General features: G+C 40.1%; 1 protein-coding gene across 4 annotated transcripts in view; it reads right to left on the minus strand.

Moving 5' to 3' along the window:
• Positions 1-20962, minus strand: part of COL12A1 (collagen type XII alpha 1 chain) — a 130761-nt gene that overhangs the window by 18433 nt on the left and 91366 nt on the right. For 3 of the 4 annotated variants that reach the window (XM_080997874.1, XM_080997875.1, XM_080997876.1), the window contains exons 52-66: positions 19913-20062; positions 18862-18939; positions 17156-17242; positions 15744-15797; positions 14740-14835; positions 14140-14193; positions 13465-13518; positions 12186-12239; positions 9437-9508; positions 4058-4093; positions 3895-3961; positions 1828-2016; positions 1526-1594; positions 473-643; positions 64-105 (exon numbers count right to left, since the gene is read on the minus strand). In XM_080997874.1, the coding sequence (XP_080854000.1) occupies positions 101-105; positions 473-643; positions 1526-1594; positions 1828-2016; positions 3895-3961; positions 4058-4093; positions 9437-9508; positions 12186-12239; positions 13465-13518; positions 14140-14193; positions 14740-14835; positions 15744-15797; positions 17156-17242; positions 18862-18939; positions 19913-20062 (1236 nt within the window). In that variant the 3' untranslated portion in view covers positions 64-100. Of the gene's footprint in view, positions 1-63; positions 106-472; positions 644-1525; positions 1595-1827; positions 2017-3894; positions 3962-4057; positions 4094-9436; positions 9509-12185; positions 12240-13464; positions 13519-14139; positions 14194-14739; positions 14836-15743; positions 15798-17155; positions 17243-18861; positions 18940-19912; positions 20063-20962 lie in introns of those variants that run through there. The other variant, XM_080997877.1, reaches the window with a different exon arrangement.

A 20962-nucleotide genomic window follows, 5' to 3' on the forward strand; every position in this document is an offset into this window, starting at 1 on the left:
ATTAGATTTCAGGTACTAATTTTGTATAGATAATCCCAACATTAATCAGAAAGACACAAAATGGCAAACAACTGTGTTCTTTTTACTTTAGATGGAGAGGTCAACCTTGTTCAGAAGAAGTAGTTTGATGGGAGGAGGAGCACAAGGAGAAGAAGAAGAAGAAAATTGTCATTTAAATCCTTAAGCAAAGATAATACTTTTCTAACACTATATTAGAAATGAACTGCTTCTGAAAGGTAATATTTTCCCCTTAACACAAAACACATATCAAACTGGGGTAGTTCAGTAAATACCAAAAAAGTACTTTTAATAGCACCTGAATTATTAGTTCTAGGCTGGCTCAGTTACGAGTACTGAACAGCTGAGCTGGATTCAGTTCATTACACTAGAAGGTCTCCTTCCACAAAGCAATTCAGACGGAACTGACATATCAGTGAGGTACAAAATTAAGTTTAAGTACTCAGTAACCTACCTGGATATCCTTGACCATTGTAAGCAATGCTAGCACACTGGGATGAATCACAGTATCCAGGAGGCCCGGGGGGACCTCTGATACCTGAGTTACCAGGACGGCCAGGTGGCCCAGGTGGTCCCCGTGAGCCTGTAGCACCTGGAGGACCAACTCTGGATTCTCCTTGTGGACCTAATTATAGAAGAAAAAGGAAGATAATATATCTATATAATTCAACATGCAGCAGTCCGATAAAGTGACTGTCAAAACTGAAGTCTAGACTCAGACATATGGTTAAGAAATGTTTCCATTTGGGTTCTACATATGGTGTCAATGAAGCGACCGCAGGGAACCCAAGATGTAACTCATCATTAGTTGGTTCCCTAATTTTAAGGTCTTTATGCACAGAAAACTGCTGTGGCAAGATTTGAGCTTAGTGGTTTATATCCATCCTGTGTACGATACAGGGATCTCATGGGGCACTTCTGTATTAGACAAGCACACTAAATTTCAATTAAAGTGTAGGGCTGCTTCAGTTCTGCTACCCTGCAGCTTTAGAATGGATGAGATCATGGGGTGGTTTTTTTGGAACAAGTTATATTCATGGTTAACAGAAATGTTGAGAGCTTTAACAAAGTGGAGCTAAAATTTGTTGCAAAATTCTTATGGATCTTGTAATGAAGAAAGGTATGTTTCAACTAGTAAATTAAAGACAGAAGCGCCAAGACAGTCTGCCTACTCTTGCCAGGACATCAGTAAATGATCAAAATTGTACTGATAGAAAAAGTAACTGTGAAGGCCCTGCATTCTATCCTAAATTGTAACTATACTATAGAGTAATTTACAACTGAAAGAGAGCACAATAATTGCAACTAAAACCTAATTCTGAGTCAAAAGGCTAAAATAACATTTTGTTTCCCCTGAAATAGGAGGGGGGAAATGTAAAATGTCTGGCTAGATACAAGCTAAAAAGACTTGATGATCATTTTGATCAAATTTTACTTGCGTACATAATAAAGCCTGTCAATATTATCTTTTACGGTTTTTTGCTGCCATGTGATGCAGAAAACTCACCTGGTGACCCAGGCAAACCTCGTGGCCCTTGTGATCCAATCCCTCTTTCACCTTTCTCTCCAGGTAGCCCTAAAGCACACATTGTGAAGCATATAATTAACAGCACATTTTAAAATATTGCTCTTATTCATCCAATGAACCACTTAGCATATGCAGGCCATTTTTATACTAAAACATTCTGTTTGGTTTAAAGGCTGTCCTGTGGATGTTATTAGACTGAAGGATTAGCAAAGGATTGACAGCAGCTGACCTAGGATGATGAAACACACACACACATTTTATACATATATAGTACAACTCACCTCTTTCTCCAGCTGGCCCTTGCATGCCAGGTGTGCCTGGGAAGCCTGGCCTGCCCCCAGACCCAGGTTCTCCTGGTGGCCCAGCAGGTCCAGGGGGCCCTGGTGGTCCTGATGGTCCTGGCTGGTTACGGTTTGAATAGTAATCATTTGGTATTTGATTCAGCCTCTGGTTAAACTGGGCCATATTGGCTTTGGAGAAATAAAACAGGATAATATAAGAATGCACAATACCATGTTTTTGTGAAAAACAAAACAGAATACTGCTCCCTGGTGCCACAAAGCACCTTCCTGACTACTATTGGTTAATTTGGTACACGACTTTAGGCTAAGATTAACAAATAGTATAAACTCATAAATAAATAAATTCAACTAAATTCCACTCTTAGTAGACTGAAATTAATGAGCCTGAGTAAATCATGCCATTAACCTCAGTGGGTCTACTCTGAGTAGGATTAGCATTTAATACCCATAGGGTTAGATTCATTTGCGGAAGTGAGTCAGAGCCAGTGTAGGCACCTGCTCTGTAAACTGGGTGCTTCCATGGACAGAACATGATTTTCTCCCATACCAACTCTGGCCTGCAGCCTCAACACACTCAGCCCCTCACGCTGTTCTGGAGGATCCCAAAGCTTCCAGAACAGTTTGGGTTTATTTTAGGAGAGACACGGATGGGTGGAGGTGGGGGTGGGGAGGCCCAATCAGCCAAAATCTCTTCCACTCTCTTCTACCCATGGAGGCATAGAGCTTGTGAGGTTCCACTCTATGCAACTGTAGATCCAATAAATACAATGAAAGGAGAAATGTTGGCAGCAAGATGGTATTATAAAAAAGCTGAATCCAGTACAACCTAGCTCCCCAGAAGAACACATATTTTATCACAAGGTCTTGCCTAAGAATGTAAGGCACAGAATGTAAGGCAGAGTTCTGGGTGTCATGTACCTGCCTCCCAGCCCCCATAATGGCCTGATGTACTGAGTGTGCACAACAGAAGGCAAGTTTGTGTTGGTTTCTATTTCCCTCACTGAGCAGCAACTGCAGTCACAAGACATTGTTTTGCATTCCACAGTCAGAGTTACTGTTGGATTCCCACGGGAATGGGAGACTGGATGTGACGTACACTGGTTTCCTGTTTTTCAGTGTTCTCTCGGTTTCTTTGTTCCTGAGAGATAGTTGCTTCTCTGCTCTCACAGAGGCAAGATGCATGTTTGTATTCTCTCAGCATAGAGTGGAAATAAAGTTAAAAATGTGGCACATACTGCTTATCCTTCTGCTGTGTGGACTACTCTGCTTGGGCTCAAGATAAGACGAGCCTGTATCAGCTTCAGATGGGCCGAAGCTGGTCAAAATCTCACAGTTTGAAGACAAGCTCTAATGCCTATAAATGATACCTCTATGTATGGGCAGTATGCCTGTAGTGGACTTGACCATGCCCCTACTTTTAAGCATAACCATTTATTTTCATTTCTGTATGCTCTAGAAGACCATGTATGACAAACACCAGAAGGCGCAGCAAAACATATTCAGTATTTGCCAGCATTTGGAGAATGGGACCTCAGCTTGTCATCACTGCTACTGCCACTGAAGAGCACAAAGTGGCAACAGCATAAGGTGGGATCAGACCTAGCCTTCATTAAGCATTATCAGTACTGCTACAGAAAGGCAGCAGCTGACAGCAAAGCAAGGAATCAAACTCAAACCCATATTTCAATCCAGAATATCAACCACTGACTAATTTTGTGTTGATTTGGTACAATGAAGTTCTTGTTTGCCACATTGAATATGCCAATGGGAAAAGTGGCAAATAAACCTAGGCTTGTTGTGACAGCCATTGGTTTGTACCCACCTGTGGTAACTCAGAGTTGCTTTCAGCTGATCAGACTCTGCTGGATTTGGTGATCGAGCTAGCAAGAGGCCAAACATTTGCAATTTCACCCACCAGCCTAGGCTCTGCCTAATTTGAGAAACACTTAACCCATGTGACTTTAAGCTTTAAGTTCACAACAGAGTCTGACAATATGGTACACGGAAACATGCGTTTTGTTGCACATATTTCAAAGCATTGTTTACCATTCATCATTTGTTCACAGACTTGTCTTGCAACAGCTCGCATCATATTCTGGGAAGCAATGTCTCCCTTAATAAAAGAAACAGAACATGTATTAGACATGATGTGCTCTTTTGTAAGAAGCATTAGAAAATGCAGACAAATTCATTTTAAGGGTGCACTTACTCTGTCACCTTTCTCGCCTTTTATTCCAGCTGGCCCCTGTAATGAATTAAACTCCATCAGAGTGCATCACAGAAAGAGGGAGTATTAACAGGAGTGACTGCAAAAGTGTGTGCCAGGCACTCCAGGGCCTGAACATGGAAGGTCAGCCCATGAAAGTCAAGTGTCTGCCTTATACTGAATCAGACCACTGGTCCATCTAGCTCAGCGTCATCTAAGCAGACTGGCAGTAAATCTACAGGGTTTCAGGCAAGAGTCTTAAGTCTTTCCCAGAAATGCCAGAACCTGGGCACTTCTACATGCACCACATTTTGTGTACCAATAAGCTACAATTGCCTACCTCTAAGTTGCTATGGTGATTATTTTCATTTACTAGAATACATAGCCTTCATTTAACCACCCCACCAACACTTTGGGTGTTTATCTATCCTTTTTAGATAACAGTGCTAAGGAAGGAAACAGGCAGTATTAATGTTTCAGGGAGTATGAACATCAGTCTGCAAAAAAATTGGGACCATCAATAATAGCTTTCCAAGGATATCATAATATAAAACCATGACCAAGAACAACATAACCTATAGATAGGTAGCCGTGTTGGTCTGCCATAGTCAAAATAAAAAAAAAAAATCCTTCCAGTAGCACCTTTGAGACCAACTAAGTTAGTTCTTGGTATGAGCTTTTTTTATTTTACTACAAAGGAATTTCAGAAATAGACTGGAAAGAGAAGCTGCTGAATTGCAACTCATTACCAAACTTAAAACCATGGAGAAACCTGGTTTGAACAAAGACATTGGATTCTTATCCCATTATACATGACTAAGCCATTTCTCACCTTCTCACCCCTTGCCTTTTCCTGTAAGACCCATTACAGTCGTTAAGAGTCGTCAGCAGGCTCATCCCAGCTATCTGCCAATCTCCCATTCCCACCACCCTTCTGAGTAATACCCCTCCCCACCTTCTCACTATATAGCAACTTCTGTTTCAGTGTATCTGAAGAAGTGTGCTTGCACACGAAAGGCAACTTCTGTTTCAGTGTATCTGAAGAAGTGTGCTTGCACACGAAAGCTCATACCAAGAACTAACTTAGTTGGTCTTAAAGGTGCTACTGGAAGGATTTTTATTTTATTTTAACATAACCTATATTAATATTTTTATTGTATTCCTTACTGAAACATCTTCCAGCATGGCTTCTTAAGAAAAAAAACATGACTTGATAATAAGTTGCCCTTATAATTATTTTCATTAGAATATATAGCCGTGGGGGGTAGGGGAGAGACAAAAATAATTAAAAATTAAATTATCTCCTGGTTAATTTCAATAAACATAGTCAGTGCATTTAAGCTGTATATTTGCAGATATTCAAAAATGCATGACAATTGTCACACATATCTATTTATTACCTATTTGAAACCAGTTAACGTTGTTTCATCTGTCAACAACATGGACTTCCCTTTTCAAATCATCCAAAAAGGAGACAGTGTTGTCTGAACCCTTGGACTGTTATCAGAAAAATATTAACCCACCCTAGTAAATCTTAGTCATTTGAACAAGTTCTGTAGTCCTTCCAGAGGCACTTAATAAACATCTCAAACCAGAGATGTTTCACCCTATACCTCTAGTGCACCATCCACAGTAATGTCCTCCACTTTTGTTGTACTAAGCTGATTTGATGACGAAGGCGGATTGGCATCAGTAATACCAGAACCTCAACTGCTGAATTTCCTTTAAATTCCCTCCCTTCTCCTTTCTGTGGGGACTCCAATTTTTGAAATAAATGATCAGAAATGTGTGGAAATTCTGGGCATTCAAATGAACAAACAAAAGAGAAATTGCTATTAAACCAAACAGATTTTCACTGGTAAGCTCCCAGAGGTGAATCGTTAGTTATTATTTAATCATGCTTAATATTCTGTTGTCAGCAAAAGTAATCACCAAATCTGGCCACAAGTGGTTTCTTTAAAAAGCTCCTTCAGTGACACACCAATAAATTACTCTGCAGGACTAGAGCATAACTGAATATGGCAACATTTCAACAATCTTGCACTGAGATCATGAACATTTAATTTGTGAAAGTGAGAAGTTTACACCAGGGATGATTTCAGATGTGCAGAATTTAGGGTCATGGTGACCCTGGGTGCTGCTGCCAAACATGCAAAAGTCTGTTTGTTTACATATGGCTCTGATTATTTGTTATCCCCCAGGCTGCTTTCAGTGCAGCAACATAAACCACTCTTCTTGCAAATAAAGGGACCCTTAAACTCTTTACCTGAGTTGTCAAAGCAAGTGTGTGAAAGAAAAGGACTCTTCTAATTCACTAAACATCTCTTTGGGAGAGCAACATTGCTAGCAACTGTACAGAGCTGCCACATGCCCAGATCAGGCAAGTAATTTATGTCTTCTCTCGTCATTTTGACCAGCCTTACACAGAATATGATGTGTCGATTGTCTTAGCCTGAGGCAGCATTTACTTTCCAGAAGTAATGTCAACCACATGTGAGAAATGGATCCAATGGGAGACTCTGGGAAGGCTGTTTAACTAATGTTTGTGTCTATGAAGTATAGTTACATTATTTGTTCTTGTTCATTCTAAATACTTAAGAGGCACCATTGTTTGCTTAGATACTTTCTCCTTATTGAATTAATTAGTCTATTGTGTTATAGCTATCTTTGTCTAAAGAATAGGCTTTTCTTTTTGTACGGTAATTAATTAGCAAATTATCAAGTTTGTCCCCATGGAAAGCAAAAGCTCAAAGCAAGTAGGATATTGCTGCTGCTTCCTGTATGTCTGTCTGTCTGTCTTCTAAACACGCATACAAATCATTTTTCTCTTATCACCCACTTAGAACTTTTTCTTCTCACCAACTTAGAATTCTCAAGAGATACTTAAAAATGCACTGATAGGCCAATGAACTCAGAAAAGCTCTCTGTTCACTATGGCCCAGAATTATCTAAACTTTTTTGGTGACATACTCATGTTGAAATGATTTCATAGTACCTGTGACCATGATATTACTCTCCCATGCTTGGCTTAAAAGTGTGTGATTTGGATCTTTGTGTTACCAGTGCTAACAAAGATTCTTAGATGGTTACATTATCACAAGAAATATGTAAAGCTGTGTGAGGAAATGCTGCTTTGGAACACAGCCATGTAGCTACAGGAAAAGTCTGGATGACCTTTAAAACTCTGCAGGCTACATTTGGCCCACCGCTTGCACACATGGGCTTAGGTTGCCACTTTGGCATTTCTTGATAGCATACATATAGGTGCTGAAAGCCCATCTACCACATGAGTCTGACAAAACATCTGCACAGACTGTATGCCAGATTCCTGCTGGGATTTGATCTGAAAAGCTGAGAAACAGTATGCGGGAGAGTGGGACAACCAAAGCAAAACACTGCACTCTGAAAACATTATATTTGGATAAAGGGAAGCATATATATATATATATTAATTAGAAGTTACAGGGAACCAGGCAGAGGGCCTTCTCGGGAGTGGCACCCTCTCTGTGGAATGCCCTCCCATCAGATGTCAAGGAGATAAAGAACTACACAACTTTCAGAAGACACCTGGAGGCAGCCCTGTATCAGGAAGTTTTGAATGTTTGATGTTTTATTATGTTTTCATATTTTGCTGGAAGCCGCCCAGAGTGACTGGGGAAACCTAGCCAGATGGGCAGTGTATAAATATTTTTATTTATTTATTTATTTTCCATTATTATGAAGAAGCCTTGAAGTTATCATTACATACAGAGCTCCTAAGCTGAATGGAGCCAACTTTTTACTGGTCACTGCTCTTCTGCCTCTTAACAGCAGCTTGATGTGCAGCAGTAGCTAGATGCAAACATTTGCATGGCATTCTAAAAAGCGGGGGGGGGGGGGAAGAAAAACCTTGATGTGACTTATCTGGGGCCATATAGAAAATTCCTCTTTCTCCTTTTCAAGACTATTTTATAATTACTATTATTATTTAAAAATTTACCACCCTTTGGCCAAAGATCACAGGGTGGTAGACAATATAAAAACATAAAAATACACAACAAAGTAACAAACATAAATAATACCCCTCCCCCACTTTAAAAGGCCTTAGATTGTGTAATTGGCCAAAGGCTTGGGAGAATAGGACTGTTTTTGCCTGGTGCCTAAAGCTGTGTGGCAAAGGCAGCATGTGAGCCACCCTGGGGAGAGCATTCCACAAATGGGAAGCCACTGCAGAAAAGGTCCGTTCTCATGTTGCCACCCTCTTGACCTCTTGCTCAGGAGGCACACAAAGAAGGGCTTAAGATGATGAACACAGGGTCTGAGTTGGTTCATATGGAGCGAGACAGTCATTGGGGTATGGTGATTCTGAGCTATTTAAGGCTTTATAGGTCAAAACCAGCACTTTGCATTAGGCCCAGAAGCTAACTGGCAGCCACTGCTGTCAGGTTAGGATTGGCATTATATGCTCAAACTGTCTTGCCCTGGAGAGAAACCTAACCACTGGCTGAAGTTCCAAACCATCTTCAGAGGTAGCCCCATGTATGACAGATTGCAGTAATCTAACATAGAAGTTACCAGAGCACAGACAATAGTAGTTAGGCTATCCCTGTCCAGATAGAGGTGCAGTTGGGCCATGTATCTGACGGAAAGCACTCTGCACCACCAAGGCCACTTGAGCCTCAAGCGACAGCAATCGATCCAGAAGTACTTCTAAACTATGTACCCACTCGTTCAGAGGAAGTACAACCCTTCATTGCCTCAAAGGTACTGATACAAGCTAAGATAATGAGAGAGAGCCTTCCCATGCTGACCAGTGTAGTAGATGCAAACGTTATAACCTTTGGTACCAAATGCATAATTTTCTAATAGCAGCCTTGACAAAATCAGACAGATTGGCTCTGGCAATGCTGCTGGGACAATCTCTTGATCCCTCATCTGGTATAAGATTCTAGACAGAACCCACAACACAACACCGAGGCTCCACTGTAAACATTCAAACTTTTTCAAACCAACAAGCTCCCAGAATGCTACATATAAAAATTTCCACCTTAGGGAAGCACATCATACTTGACTGTGCTTAAAAAAGAATAATTCCAGTAATTCTGCTGATTTTGCTCTGAGATGTTTACATAGTGCAGAAATATAAGCCTTGGCATGTGCAGCTTCTGCTCTCTTTTTAGTGGAAAGCCCTGACCACAATTTCCAGACCTGACTTAAATTGCAAAAAAAGATGTGCTGTAAGGAGTGAAGTTGCTGAAAATTAGACTTAACATCTTAACTTTCAGATATTAGCTAGTTGTGCTGATAGACTTTTCTCAGACTCACATCACACAATGGCTCTCTCAACGTTTGATGGTATCTTTAATAACAGATGCACTAAATGCCAATCATTGGTTATCTTACCGGAGAGCCACGATCTCCTGGTTTTCCTGGTTTTCCAGTTGGGCCAGCAACTCCAGGAACTCCTGGGGCACCCTGCAAAAATGTACATTGAAAAGGTGTACTAAGGAGGACATAATAATAGTCTGTTAAATCCAACAAACATGATACTCACCAAATGCAGGGAATGCATGTGAAAACTTTTCCTACTACTATTTGTTTTCATTTCCTCACAATCTGACACACCTTGTAACATAAATAGTGAGTCTCTGTTTTATTTCTTTAATGCTCTATGAACAAGTTAAGCTTGCATCTGGCAATAAAATTCTATATTTTGGTCATCTCAACCCCCGTCCCACCACCACCACCTGCCCAATCTGTACTGGTGAGGAACTGCTGAACTGGCTCTAGGTCCCAACAGATGTGGAAAGGTGAGACCGGGCTTCCTCAACCTCAGCCCTCCAGATGTTTTTTGGCCTTCAACTCCCATGATCCCTAGCTAGCAGGACCAGTGGTCAGGGATGATGGGAACTGTAGTCTCAAAACATCTGGAGGGCTGAGGTTGGTGAAGCTTGGGTGAGACACTCAGTTGCTATAAAAAAGGAAGGAAATATCCAGGTTAATTGAAAAAGGTTTTAAAAAAGGTTTAAAAAAAAAGTTAATTAAGCCCAGTGTGTTTTGAACTAAGTTCAAAACCAATTTCAGTCTTGCTCTCTGAAATGTTTTGCAACAGTGTGAATTGGTTAATCCAAGGTTCATCTGAGGAGTCTTAAATGCTTTGAGCTCAATATATGATGTATATGTATATGTATGTTTTTTTTCCAGGCAGAACTCACTGGAACTCAGTTTCAGCACCTCTCTGGTAGACACCATTGCTATTATAAGAGAACAAGGGAGGCATTCCTTGTGAGTTCCAGCACCTCTTTTTCTAGAAAAATAGCACTGGATATGTCCTATGTCTATATTTTGCACCTGGAAGTTGGCATCCTTGGCCATCTCTCTCTGCCCACTACCATCTTCTCTGTCAGTGCAGAGGGAGTCTCATGAGTTACCTTCCTAGGGAGCAAAGGATTGGTCTTTCACTTACTTGTTTAACAATTAGTATGGAAGTAATTAAATAGCATCTTAAAAGAAAATAATTTTTAATGCTTAGCCTATTGATTTTTCATGAAAAAGCATTGTCCTAGCAACTAGCAGGCTTTCTTTTAACAGATTTTCCAAGCAGCAGCAAAACACTCACATCTTTCTAATCACATCAAAGGAACAAATTCCATAAGAGAAATTTTCAAGCCCCATAAAACATTATGAAGCTTCTAGTATTCCCAAAGCTTAACTGTACTCGAAATGATTTCCTTTTGACTATTTTCCAGCATAATGAACATGTGCAGACCACATTAGACACAGCCAGATCTTTTTCTTAATAAAACCTCCTGCATAACTATCTGTAGTCATCAAATCTTCTAACTGGATAACAAACAATACAGGATTGATAGGAATAGGACTTAGAATGCAAGAGGGGAGTCCAAAGGGTGCACATTTTGCCAGAGTGATATTACAGCAAAATTTGGCACTGAATAATATGCATAATTATATCAAACAAATTAGGCCTGCAACAAAATGAAGTGTGCCAGCCAGCCAGCCATGACCTTTTCCAGGATACTCCTTTATATTACCCCTCCCCTGGTTTTTTCTGTCCTCCCTCCCCTTCAAGAATCAGTCGGCATTCCATAGCCACTGAGCATGCTTGGTCATCATTGGGCTAGGGGGCAGAGTTTCCCCTAACTAAGTTTTGTTTCCTGAAGTTTTTTGTATATGTATGAGCCCTACAGTTCATCCAAGCCTGTTGATACCACCCACACCCACACACACCCACACACCCCTTGTGTGTATGTATGTATGTGCATACACATAAGAGTCTACATTTAGATGATGCCTATATAATAGTATGTTGTGAATGCTGTGAGCAGTGATTCCTCTGTTGCTCCATCTGCTTGATGATCTGCCCAGAAGGGTAAGGCAGGCAGAGTGGAAGGGTTGGGTCAAGGCAATGTCATGGGAAAAACAGAAATGCCCAACCAGCTGCATGATAAAAGTTGTGGCGGGGGGGGGGGGAGGAGGAGATGGTGTCAGAGGAGTATAATTGGAGCAGACCAGGGTGAAAAGGAGATGGGGGTCAAGACAAGGACATGAGGGATATTGGATATAGAGACAAGGAAGGGGAAAAGTAAAGGTAGCAGGGAAACAGAGAAACAACAAGGAAGGAAAAGGCAGCACAGAAGTAAGTAGCTGAGAAGCATTGCCTCAAATGAGCATCACCCAACAGGGAAAAAAGACATGGTGGAGAGTTCTGGGCAAGCTAAAAAGTGGTGTGTGTGTGTGTGTGCGTGCGTGTGTGTGCGTGTGTGTGCGTGTGTGTGCGTGTGTGTGCGTGTGTGTGTGTGTGTGTAAGGGTCCTTATATTACAGATCCATAAGCATTACTGTCCAGGTAAACTACTGTACCAAACCCACAGAGAGGCATGTTGACGAGAGCCCTGAACTTAGAATGAGTACCAGGCTCACCAAATGGTCTGAAGATCCTTGGAACCTTTAGGGTTTGGGGCAAAAGAGGTTACATAGTTGTATGATTTAACCTGCTCAGGTAGTTACTTGCTAACACAAACAATGAGGAGGTAGAGGGAGAACCATAACAGCAAACTGACTTTTACAAAGCTAATCCCTCCCCAATGTCAAAGCCCCCCAGTTAGTCCACAAACAGTCAAGCTAACACTTACTAATGGTCCAGGGGGTCCTCTTGGTCCAGTTGGGCCATCTTTTCCAGTGAAACCCTAGTTGAAAAGTGAAAGTTTATGTATTATTGTTTTGTTTCTTTAAAAAGATAAGCTAATTCCATGATGACTTGTTTAGGCTAATGTCCATTAACTATTAATATATATGTTTAAAAGATATTGCCAGCCTAGGTGTGATTTAGTTCTGTGCTTCAGTTACGCTAACATCAACTAGTTATTACATGAATATATCAAGGCTTTTCTCTGATTAAGAATTCATGCTGAATGCTAAAGCTCAATTACTTGTGAGGAAGTTCCAACATCATCATCTTCTCATGTGTTACACCTAAGACTCTGTTGTCCCTCTTTCTCCTGTTGTTTGCTTTCTCACATCCAGCCTTTTTTGTTAGTTGGCAGGATTCACCTAACCAGCCTTTTCAACGGAAGCTTTCTGCAAGGACGTCTGCTTGCACAATGGAGCTTCCCCCACTCTTCACATCACGCGCCCCTTCACCCCCCCCAAAAATGGCTGAGAATAATGAGCACTCATCCAAAAAGTCACACAAGAAAGAGAAATATTAACTAATCAAGAGTAGTTGTCATAGCTGTCATATTAATTTCAAAGAGAAAGCACTATGCGATTTAGATAACCAGACAATATCAGGAGAGTAGTTTATTTCTAATACTAAAACTTTACTGTTCCTCTCTCAATCTAAACTTAGCCACAGTCTTTACTCTGATGGTCTGCACAGTTTAACTTTTCACATACAACCAAACCAACCTTAAGCATTTGAGTGATGGTGATTGCCATTTTTTAACTGCACCCATCCATTAGGGATTATTTTTGTAGGTTTGGCAGGCTCTCTTCATTCATTCACCCTGACCCTGTGAAGTCCTGCTGAGGAAGTTCTACCCTGTGCTATTCCTAAAGTCAAGCCAGGTGGCTTCTCCTTACACAATGTTCTATGATGAAAATAATTATCAAGTAGGAAAAATATGTGTCTATTGCTTATACAGTCAAAGGGAGCAGTGTCATCCATATATTTATTTTGCCATGAGTACATAAAGAAGAAACACAATGTAAGTTAAAACACAGTTCATGTACAAGCATTGAAATGGAGCCCCTCACCAGCTCACCTACTTTTGGTACTCAAAAAGGATGTCCTACTCAAAACTAGTAGACTTCCATGTAGGAAAGTGTTGTGTAACTAGGAATCTTTGTCCACCAATGGCACAGCCCTAGACCTACTGTGATCATCAACAAATATAAAACAAAAATGCTTACCCTATCACCTGGAGGTCCCATTGGGCCAGGGGGGCCAGGTAAGCCTGGAGATCCCTACAGAAGAAGAAAAGTATTAATCAGAGAGAATTATTGAGTTATGCAATACAAGACACACATTTGAGAGTACCAACAAGCATAGAGACAGAGGTGATCTGGTTGACACAGTTGACTTGGACTTTCAAAAATCTTTTGACAAGGTACATCACCAAAGACTCCTGAGTAAGCCTAGCAGCGACAGAGTAAAATGAGAGGTCCTATTCTGGAGCAGGAATAGGTTAAGTAGAAAGAAGCAGAGAGTAGGAATTAAGGAACAGTTCTCCAAATGAAGGGATGTAAAAATGGATAGTGAGGCCTCTGAGCTTGAGAGTCTTTTTTCTTGTGTTGTTGCCCAGTTTTTCCTGGAACTTTGATGCCTTCTTTGTTTCCTTAAAACCTAGTCCCATTTCTCAGTACCAATTCACAGCTGATACATGATGTGGTTTTGTACCTGTGTGGTCTTGTTTTATTATTTTGAACTTCAATAGCATTTTGTCTCATCTGTTGAAGAGCAAGTGAAACTAAACAGAAACTTATGCATACCAGGCTACAAGTGAAAACTTAATATATGTTAGCACTTATGGGACATGTGCAGCATAAGTAGCATGACCATATTATTTTTTAAAAAAGCAAACTTACTGAGCGACCAGGTAGTCCTGGCTCTCCAGCATCACCTTTCATCCCTTGACGACCCTAGGAGGAGGAAATATTGCAAGTTTTAGAAGGTGCCATTCATCATGCACGTTGGGCTGGGAAGACTTGGAGTGATTCCCTCTTGAATCCCAGCCCCACAGTGTACAACCCATCCCATTCACCAGACTGGGGGGCTCCTGGGGAAGGCTGGACTGTTTCTTCCAGCCCCTTTGTCATTCTTTCCTCTGATTTACCTACACAGCCTGCAACACATGATTTAGTTTCTCAGAATAGTGACATGGTTAACTATCAGAAAATAGTTCAGAGAATGCCAGATAATTGCCTAACCTTTTGAAAGCTTAAGAATTTATCTGGAAATGCAGATAAATCACCACAACAATAGTATGGCTATTATTTTTTTGTGTAATCTGCCAGTATTGCAATGCTTGTAAATATGATGTCGTGTGTTAAAGCACTTATTCCCAGTATTTTCTACTATGTGACGAACAATGTCAAAGCGCAATAGTTAAAGAGTATCCGAGAGCACTAAATATGCTATGCAGGCTATCTTGCTCTCTCCAAAAACTAGAATGCCTTTTTACTTACTGGTTCTCCTGTAATGGAAAGTCCATTTGGCCCCTGTGGTCCTGGTGGTCCTTGAGGGCCTCTAGGTCCTACATCTCCGTGAGCACCAGGTGGCCCCTTAAAGTAGAAAAAGAGAGAAACCCATTTGCTAGCTAGCCTTTTATTCTTCCAAAGTGGTTATCTTAAAGAACATACGTAAAAGATGGATTCACATAATATGTTTTCACAAGGTGACAGCATTTATAAAAGGCCTGTCTAGAAATCTGAGGGTTCCACTGTGTTTCGGCTCTTTGCCGAAACTCTTTTTTTAGTGCATTTAGAAACACTGGTAGCCATCAGCTGAGGTAAAACTTTGCCTTGCTGGTGAGCTTGTCACATTGTAGCAGCTTTATCAAAATATTATGTAGTTTAAAGGTGTGAAAGATGATAAGCCAAGAGTGTCGGCATTATTGCTTGGTGGCATTATTTGATACAAATATTGGTGCCTCCATTGTGATGTTGACAAATATTGCCTCAGGTTCCTCCACAAAATATAGATGATGAACCAACCCCACATAACTTCCTGGGACAGGGAAGAACAATGCAGCAGAACTGACATCCTTTCTCTTATATCTTCCTCACATGTGTACTAATGATAGAAACTGAAGGCAATTGAAGGGAAGCAAAGTGAGATACAGATATTATAATTTCACATGAATGAGGTTGATTTCAGAGGGAAAACTGTCACAGAGTGAATTTTCAGTAAGATTACTTCTCCCTGGTGTGTGGGATGGTACAGATATTTGCAAACATATTTCTTGCATTCACAGTATACTAAAAATGTAGCATACGATGTGGTCCTAATATATAGAACTAAATACAGATACTTTAACTTTAAATAATTACTTGGTATTTTTTAAAAAAAACCCAAGGGAGGAGACAAAACAGTTACAAAACAATCCAGTGTACGTCTGCTCAGGAGTAAGCCCCACCGAGTTCAATAGGACTTACATCCACGTAAGTGTGTATTTTAGGCAGATACTCACAGAGGGCCCAGTTAAGCCTCTTTCGCCTCTTGGTCCCTTAGCACCTGGGCCTCCCTAAAACAAAAACATGCAAATAATGAGTATAGATAGATGGATAGATAGACGTGGAAGTCCAAAATCATATATGAATGCAAATTTCTTCTTGCAAGTAGCTATATTACTTCTCGCAAGTAGCTGAATGGTGAAGCAGAAGGTTCATTATGGGCTCATTCAATGCACAAATAGAGACTAACAAACTTTAGATCAACGTATTGTGGGGCTGCGGGCGTCAAACTGCACACTACAAATCTATGATAAAAATACTAAAGACAACAAAGAAAGCTATGAAGTCTAGCTGTGCATAGATGTGGTTTTTTTCACCAGACTTTGCAGTGATATTGTTGCCCAATGTACACACAGTGATTATTGCCAGTGCATCAATACTGCTGTAAAGGTTTCAGTATTGAAAGCGGTACCTAGAATGGCCAATTTTAGCTCCCAATAGTACAAGAAGCATTGCTGCCATAGTCATGTGTACAGTTATTATTGTAGGAATGTGTTGGGTAGTAACATCATCATGGTGACAAGAAGCACACCCCCATTGCACAAAAACAAAAGAAAACCCACATGCACGCCTGGGGTGTTTTTAAACATTTGCTAATAATTTTTAACACAGTAAAGAAATTGTAAATATATACCTCCTCATGCTGCATGTCTATTATCGTATAACTCTCTACAAATATAGTGTGGAAGGGTATCTGCTCCCACACAGTAATGTCTCACTATTTCAAGAGAAAGGTCTCACTTTTAAAAATACACTTTTACTTTGAATGGTGCGCACTTCCCCTTCTGCAGCACATTCAACAACAAATTTCTCTTTGTCCTTCCTTAAATTACCTCTTAGGAGTGAAATTAATCTGATCAGAAGTGTGACGATACAATCTCATCAGTTTCACCTCTTCATTGACTGGCATGATAGTAGTAGAAGTCACTGTGGTTAGGAAATAGAGGGAAATGGCTCTCCCCCCCGCAACACTTCTTCTACCCACCTCCCCAATACTTTTGTATAATTATCAACCACCAGGCCTCCTCAGTTGGCTCACCAGCCCATTTTGATCATATGCAGTGCTTCAGACTTGCCACCAATCCAAATGCCGGGCTTCTGAAGTGCCAATGGTCAGGAGGACTTCAAAGTGCCATACAGGGCTGTTTGCAAGGGATCTAGAGCATCAACAGACAAAAGCTGTTGCTATACTAATTCTGGTGCTGCAGCTAATTTGGCTCCCTGTGCTAGTGTGAACAGAGAGGTTGTTGCCATCATCATTGACCTCTGCTTCCTGAAGTCATTGGAGTTCTATGGATTCCAGTTTGTTAATCTGAGGTACTCTACAGAGTGACATGTCTGGTAATCACAATGCAATAATTTTGCTTACAGCAGGTCCTGGAGGTCCTGGAGGTCCCACGCTGTCTTGTGTGCATGTGCAAGCATTTGGTAACGATGGGCATTTTGCTTCATCCCTCTGAAAATTAAAGGACAAACATCTGTCATTTCCCTTGAATATTTTTTAAAGGGTGATCACCAAGAGAATGGTTTCAAATATGTTTTTTATTGTCTGTAGCATGTTTAAATTATATTTTTAAGGGCAGGCAGACTGACAGGAGAGAGAACTGAGACTCAAGGTTGCCTGGGAACCATGATGGCTGGTGTGGAAGTCTTGCTGCTTAGTCCCAAATGCACATTGCTCATGGATGGAGCAAAATACTCAGCAGATGTTTTGCTACACTTTTTATGACTTCCTATATTGTAGGACTTATCCTTAGGACTAAAAACAGATTTAGATAAATCAATTTACCCATACACATAGTAATCTACACATATGAATTAAAGAAATTCAGGTTGCTTATGTGTGCCATAGGGGGTTTCTCTAAAGGTGCATCCAGAGTTATAGCTTCCATATAATCTGTGACCGATATGAGGGAAAATTCAATGCTGTCATCCTGCTTCTGAAACAGTTAATAATCCAACAGAAGTGTCTGGTAGCAGAAGAGAAGGGAGAAACAATATTCTCCAATCATTGTTTCCCCTAGAAGTCCCCTGTGCCACTTTCTGGAGTGTTCCCAACCTCTGTAACAGATTTTCAGGGCTGCTTGGGTTTCAGAAGGAAGGTGTATCAGAAAACCATTCTGAAGAACAAAAAAAAAAAAAAAAAAAAAAGGACACTTTTGCCAACTTTTACTTTTAACGATGGATTGCTATGATGACTCTACCAATGAAAAAGAGGGTGTGTCCTGGAAAAAGAGAGCATGTGTCTACTCAGAGTAGACACTGTTTGCACTCATTTGGGAAGATGGATATTGAGTTTTCTTAAACACAAACTTTGGGGCAGAAGTCGATAAGAAGTTGCAAGTCTCAAAATGGTACTGAAACAAAAAACATGGAGAACTTTAATAAGATAGTAAATTGCCCAGCATATTTTAGTAGAAACATTTTTTCAGGGCACAAGGTTTCAATTTGTTATTCTTGTAAGACTACATCTCTTTTTCATCTTTTCTCCTCTCTCTGGGCAGAAGCCACACAGTGTCCTCCACTTGACCATCGCTCAACCATTCTGCCTTCCTTATTTGAACTTTTCTTCCACCTTTAGCCCATTACAGATTAGTGCAAATTCACCCTTTTGAGTTTTGCCTGCTAATTTACACTAGCAGTAACTAAAACATGACTATTTCACCATCCTATAGCCCAACTACCTCATTATTCCATCTCTAATTCGACTCAAACATACACTCACTTAAAAAAACCCAACAGCATTTATGAGGGTATGTATGAGTAGAATAGGGCAAATTTATTGCTTATTTTAAAAATAAACCCTCAAATCTTGTCATACGTATGGGAAATATATCTGTAAGGGATAAAATTGGATTGAAATGTGGCCTGACCGTACCTAAGTTCAAAATAGCAGCATTTATAATATGGCTCTGGTAAGGTATCTGCATTCTTGCCCTCTGAGTCTCAGGATGATTCAGAGTCCCATAAGCAATTTGTCATTCCCAACAGGGACCTTTCAAACATTATTCCGCATTGTCCTCTGTGTAGGACTGGCTCAGATTGTTGACATGAGGCTTTAAATATTATATTTACCCTAGAAGGAATGTCACAGCACCTATCTCTGCTAGTCCAAACGGCATTACATACAATGTCGAAGCTCTGGATCTCTAACTGTAAGACAAAAACACAAATGTCTTCAATGTTACATCAGTAGGAAATTTCAAAAAAATAGTTATGCAGGGTGATATTATGCAAGAATCATTTTTGCCATTCAGCCAAGGCAGTAAAATGCTATTCAGCAATACAGCATAGGACAACATTGAATAAATGGTCACTTAATTGCTTACTTTGGATCAAAGACATTTTTAACAAAGCACACATAAGATTTGTTTAATGCAATAAACGTCTTGCAGCTTTATATATTAGTACATAAAAATAGCAGTGGGAGAAAGTTGTTCAGATAATAGAAATATTTTCCCAGCCAAAGATTATGTGACTCAAGCCCTTTCATAACTGAGTCATGCTACTGTTGACTCATATGTTGAGGCTACTAGATCAGAAGGCCAACTTCTATTCTACAACAAATGCCATGGGAATATCTTTATTAAGCACACAGATGCTTAATCTGTGTGGGGTTTTTTGATGGAGGTCAGAAAACGCTAACTTGTTTATTTACATTTATATTTTGGTCTGAGAATACTCCAGTCAACTTCTCAGAGCTACAGCTTTTGGTTCATATGGTAATTTTGACTAAAACTTACCATTTACATTGTAACAAGGAGCAACCAAGTTCATCCATCTTGGACTGAACATTTATCCTAAGTCAATATAAAAGGAACTGACTTCATGGCATAAAATTGGTCCAGAGCTGGGCAGATGAGTAGTTTTTGTGATTTGTGATAGCGTATTGTATGTAATCCAAAGAGCACTATTAGTGTATTGTGTGTAATCCAAAGAGCATTATTTGGTGAAGTAGGGCATCACTATGAAAACTCCTGCCACAATATATTTGTTTTTAAGATGCCACTTGAGTCTTGATGGTTATTAAGTATATCCTAAACGTTGTAAATGGACTCTTAATAAGGATATCAAAATACATTTTGCATGTGCTTGGAATTGATATAAAGTAAAGCTTGTTACTTACTGTTGCTGTTTTCCTGTCACCTTTCTGTAGTTTACCCAGTATTTCATAGCCATCAGTTGTGATATTTCCACCCTCTTTAATTGGTTTTTCCATTATTTCAACGCAGTCAATGTAAATTTTAGCATTTGTGGGAGTTACAACAATATGAACCTGTAGGAAATTTATTAGAAACATAACTAAATGCATGTATGTTTTTTATACACCTTAGATTTGCTGTTTAAAGTTGTTAACTGTTCTGAAGGAATAGGGGCACTGATCTATGCATGGGTCCTCCACATGCAAGGGCTTCTTTACTAAGAAATCCAACAGCTCCATATACAAAGTTGTTCTTGGGACTTAAAAGTGGGTGCCCAAGTAAGTTGGTGAGCATTGGTTCAGGCACTAAGGTCTGGATCAAGGTATGTAATTATTTATACAAATGGTTGAGGTGGCTAAGACCAACTATGACCATATGAGTAAAACATTCTCGCAAGATATACTGTAGATAGAAGAATTTAAGTGAGGGTGGGTTTGTTTTGTTCTTTCTTGTCCCAGAACTTTATTTTTCCATTTTTCCTTTCCACACAACAGTGGTTGCATTTGAACAAAATGGGCTCACACGCTCCCCCCACCCCCTCTCCTCCTCTGGCATGACCACAAGGAGATCAAAAGCTTCCACTTCTGTTCTGAGATTAACCACAGTTTAGTGTGTTGTCCAAACCCCAGACTGTAGTTAAATTTAACTATGGCTAATAAAAATAAGACTAGCTCATCAACTCCTTCACCATGGTTTGAAGTCAGCATGTTTCCCTAACTATAGTTAATAATCAGTTGTCTAGATTTGGGCAACATGACAAAACTACAGTTAATCAAAAGTGGATGGGAAGGCTTCCAGATTCCTTCTCACAGCAAAGGTGCAGAAGCTGGGAGAGCACACAGGCCTGGACAAAAGCTAAGCTCATTCTTGTAATGTTAAATGTTTTTGTGGTCCCTAAAATATGGTTTAGCATTATTTCTGCAGCTGTCCAATGTCTTGGATTTAGCCACAGCCAGTAGAAGTTCCAGTGCACG

Source organism: Podarcis pityusensis (assembly GCF_964106645.2).
Source record: "Podarcis pityusensis genome assembly, chromosome: 3".
NCBI lineage: Eukaryota > Metazoa > Chordata > Lepidosauria > Squamata > Lacertidae > Podarcis > Podarcis pityusensis.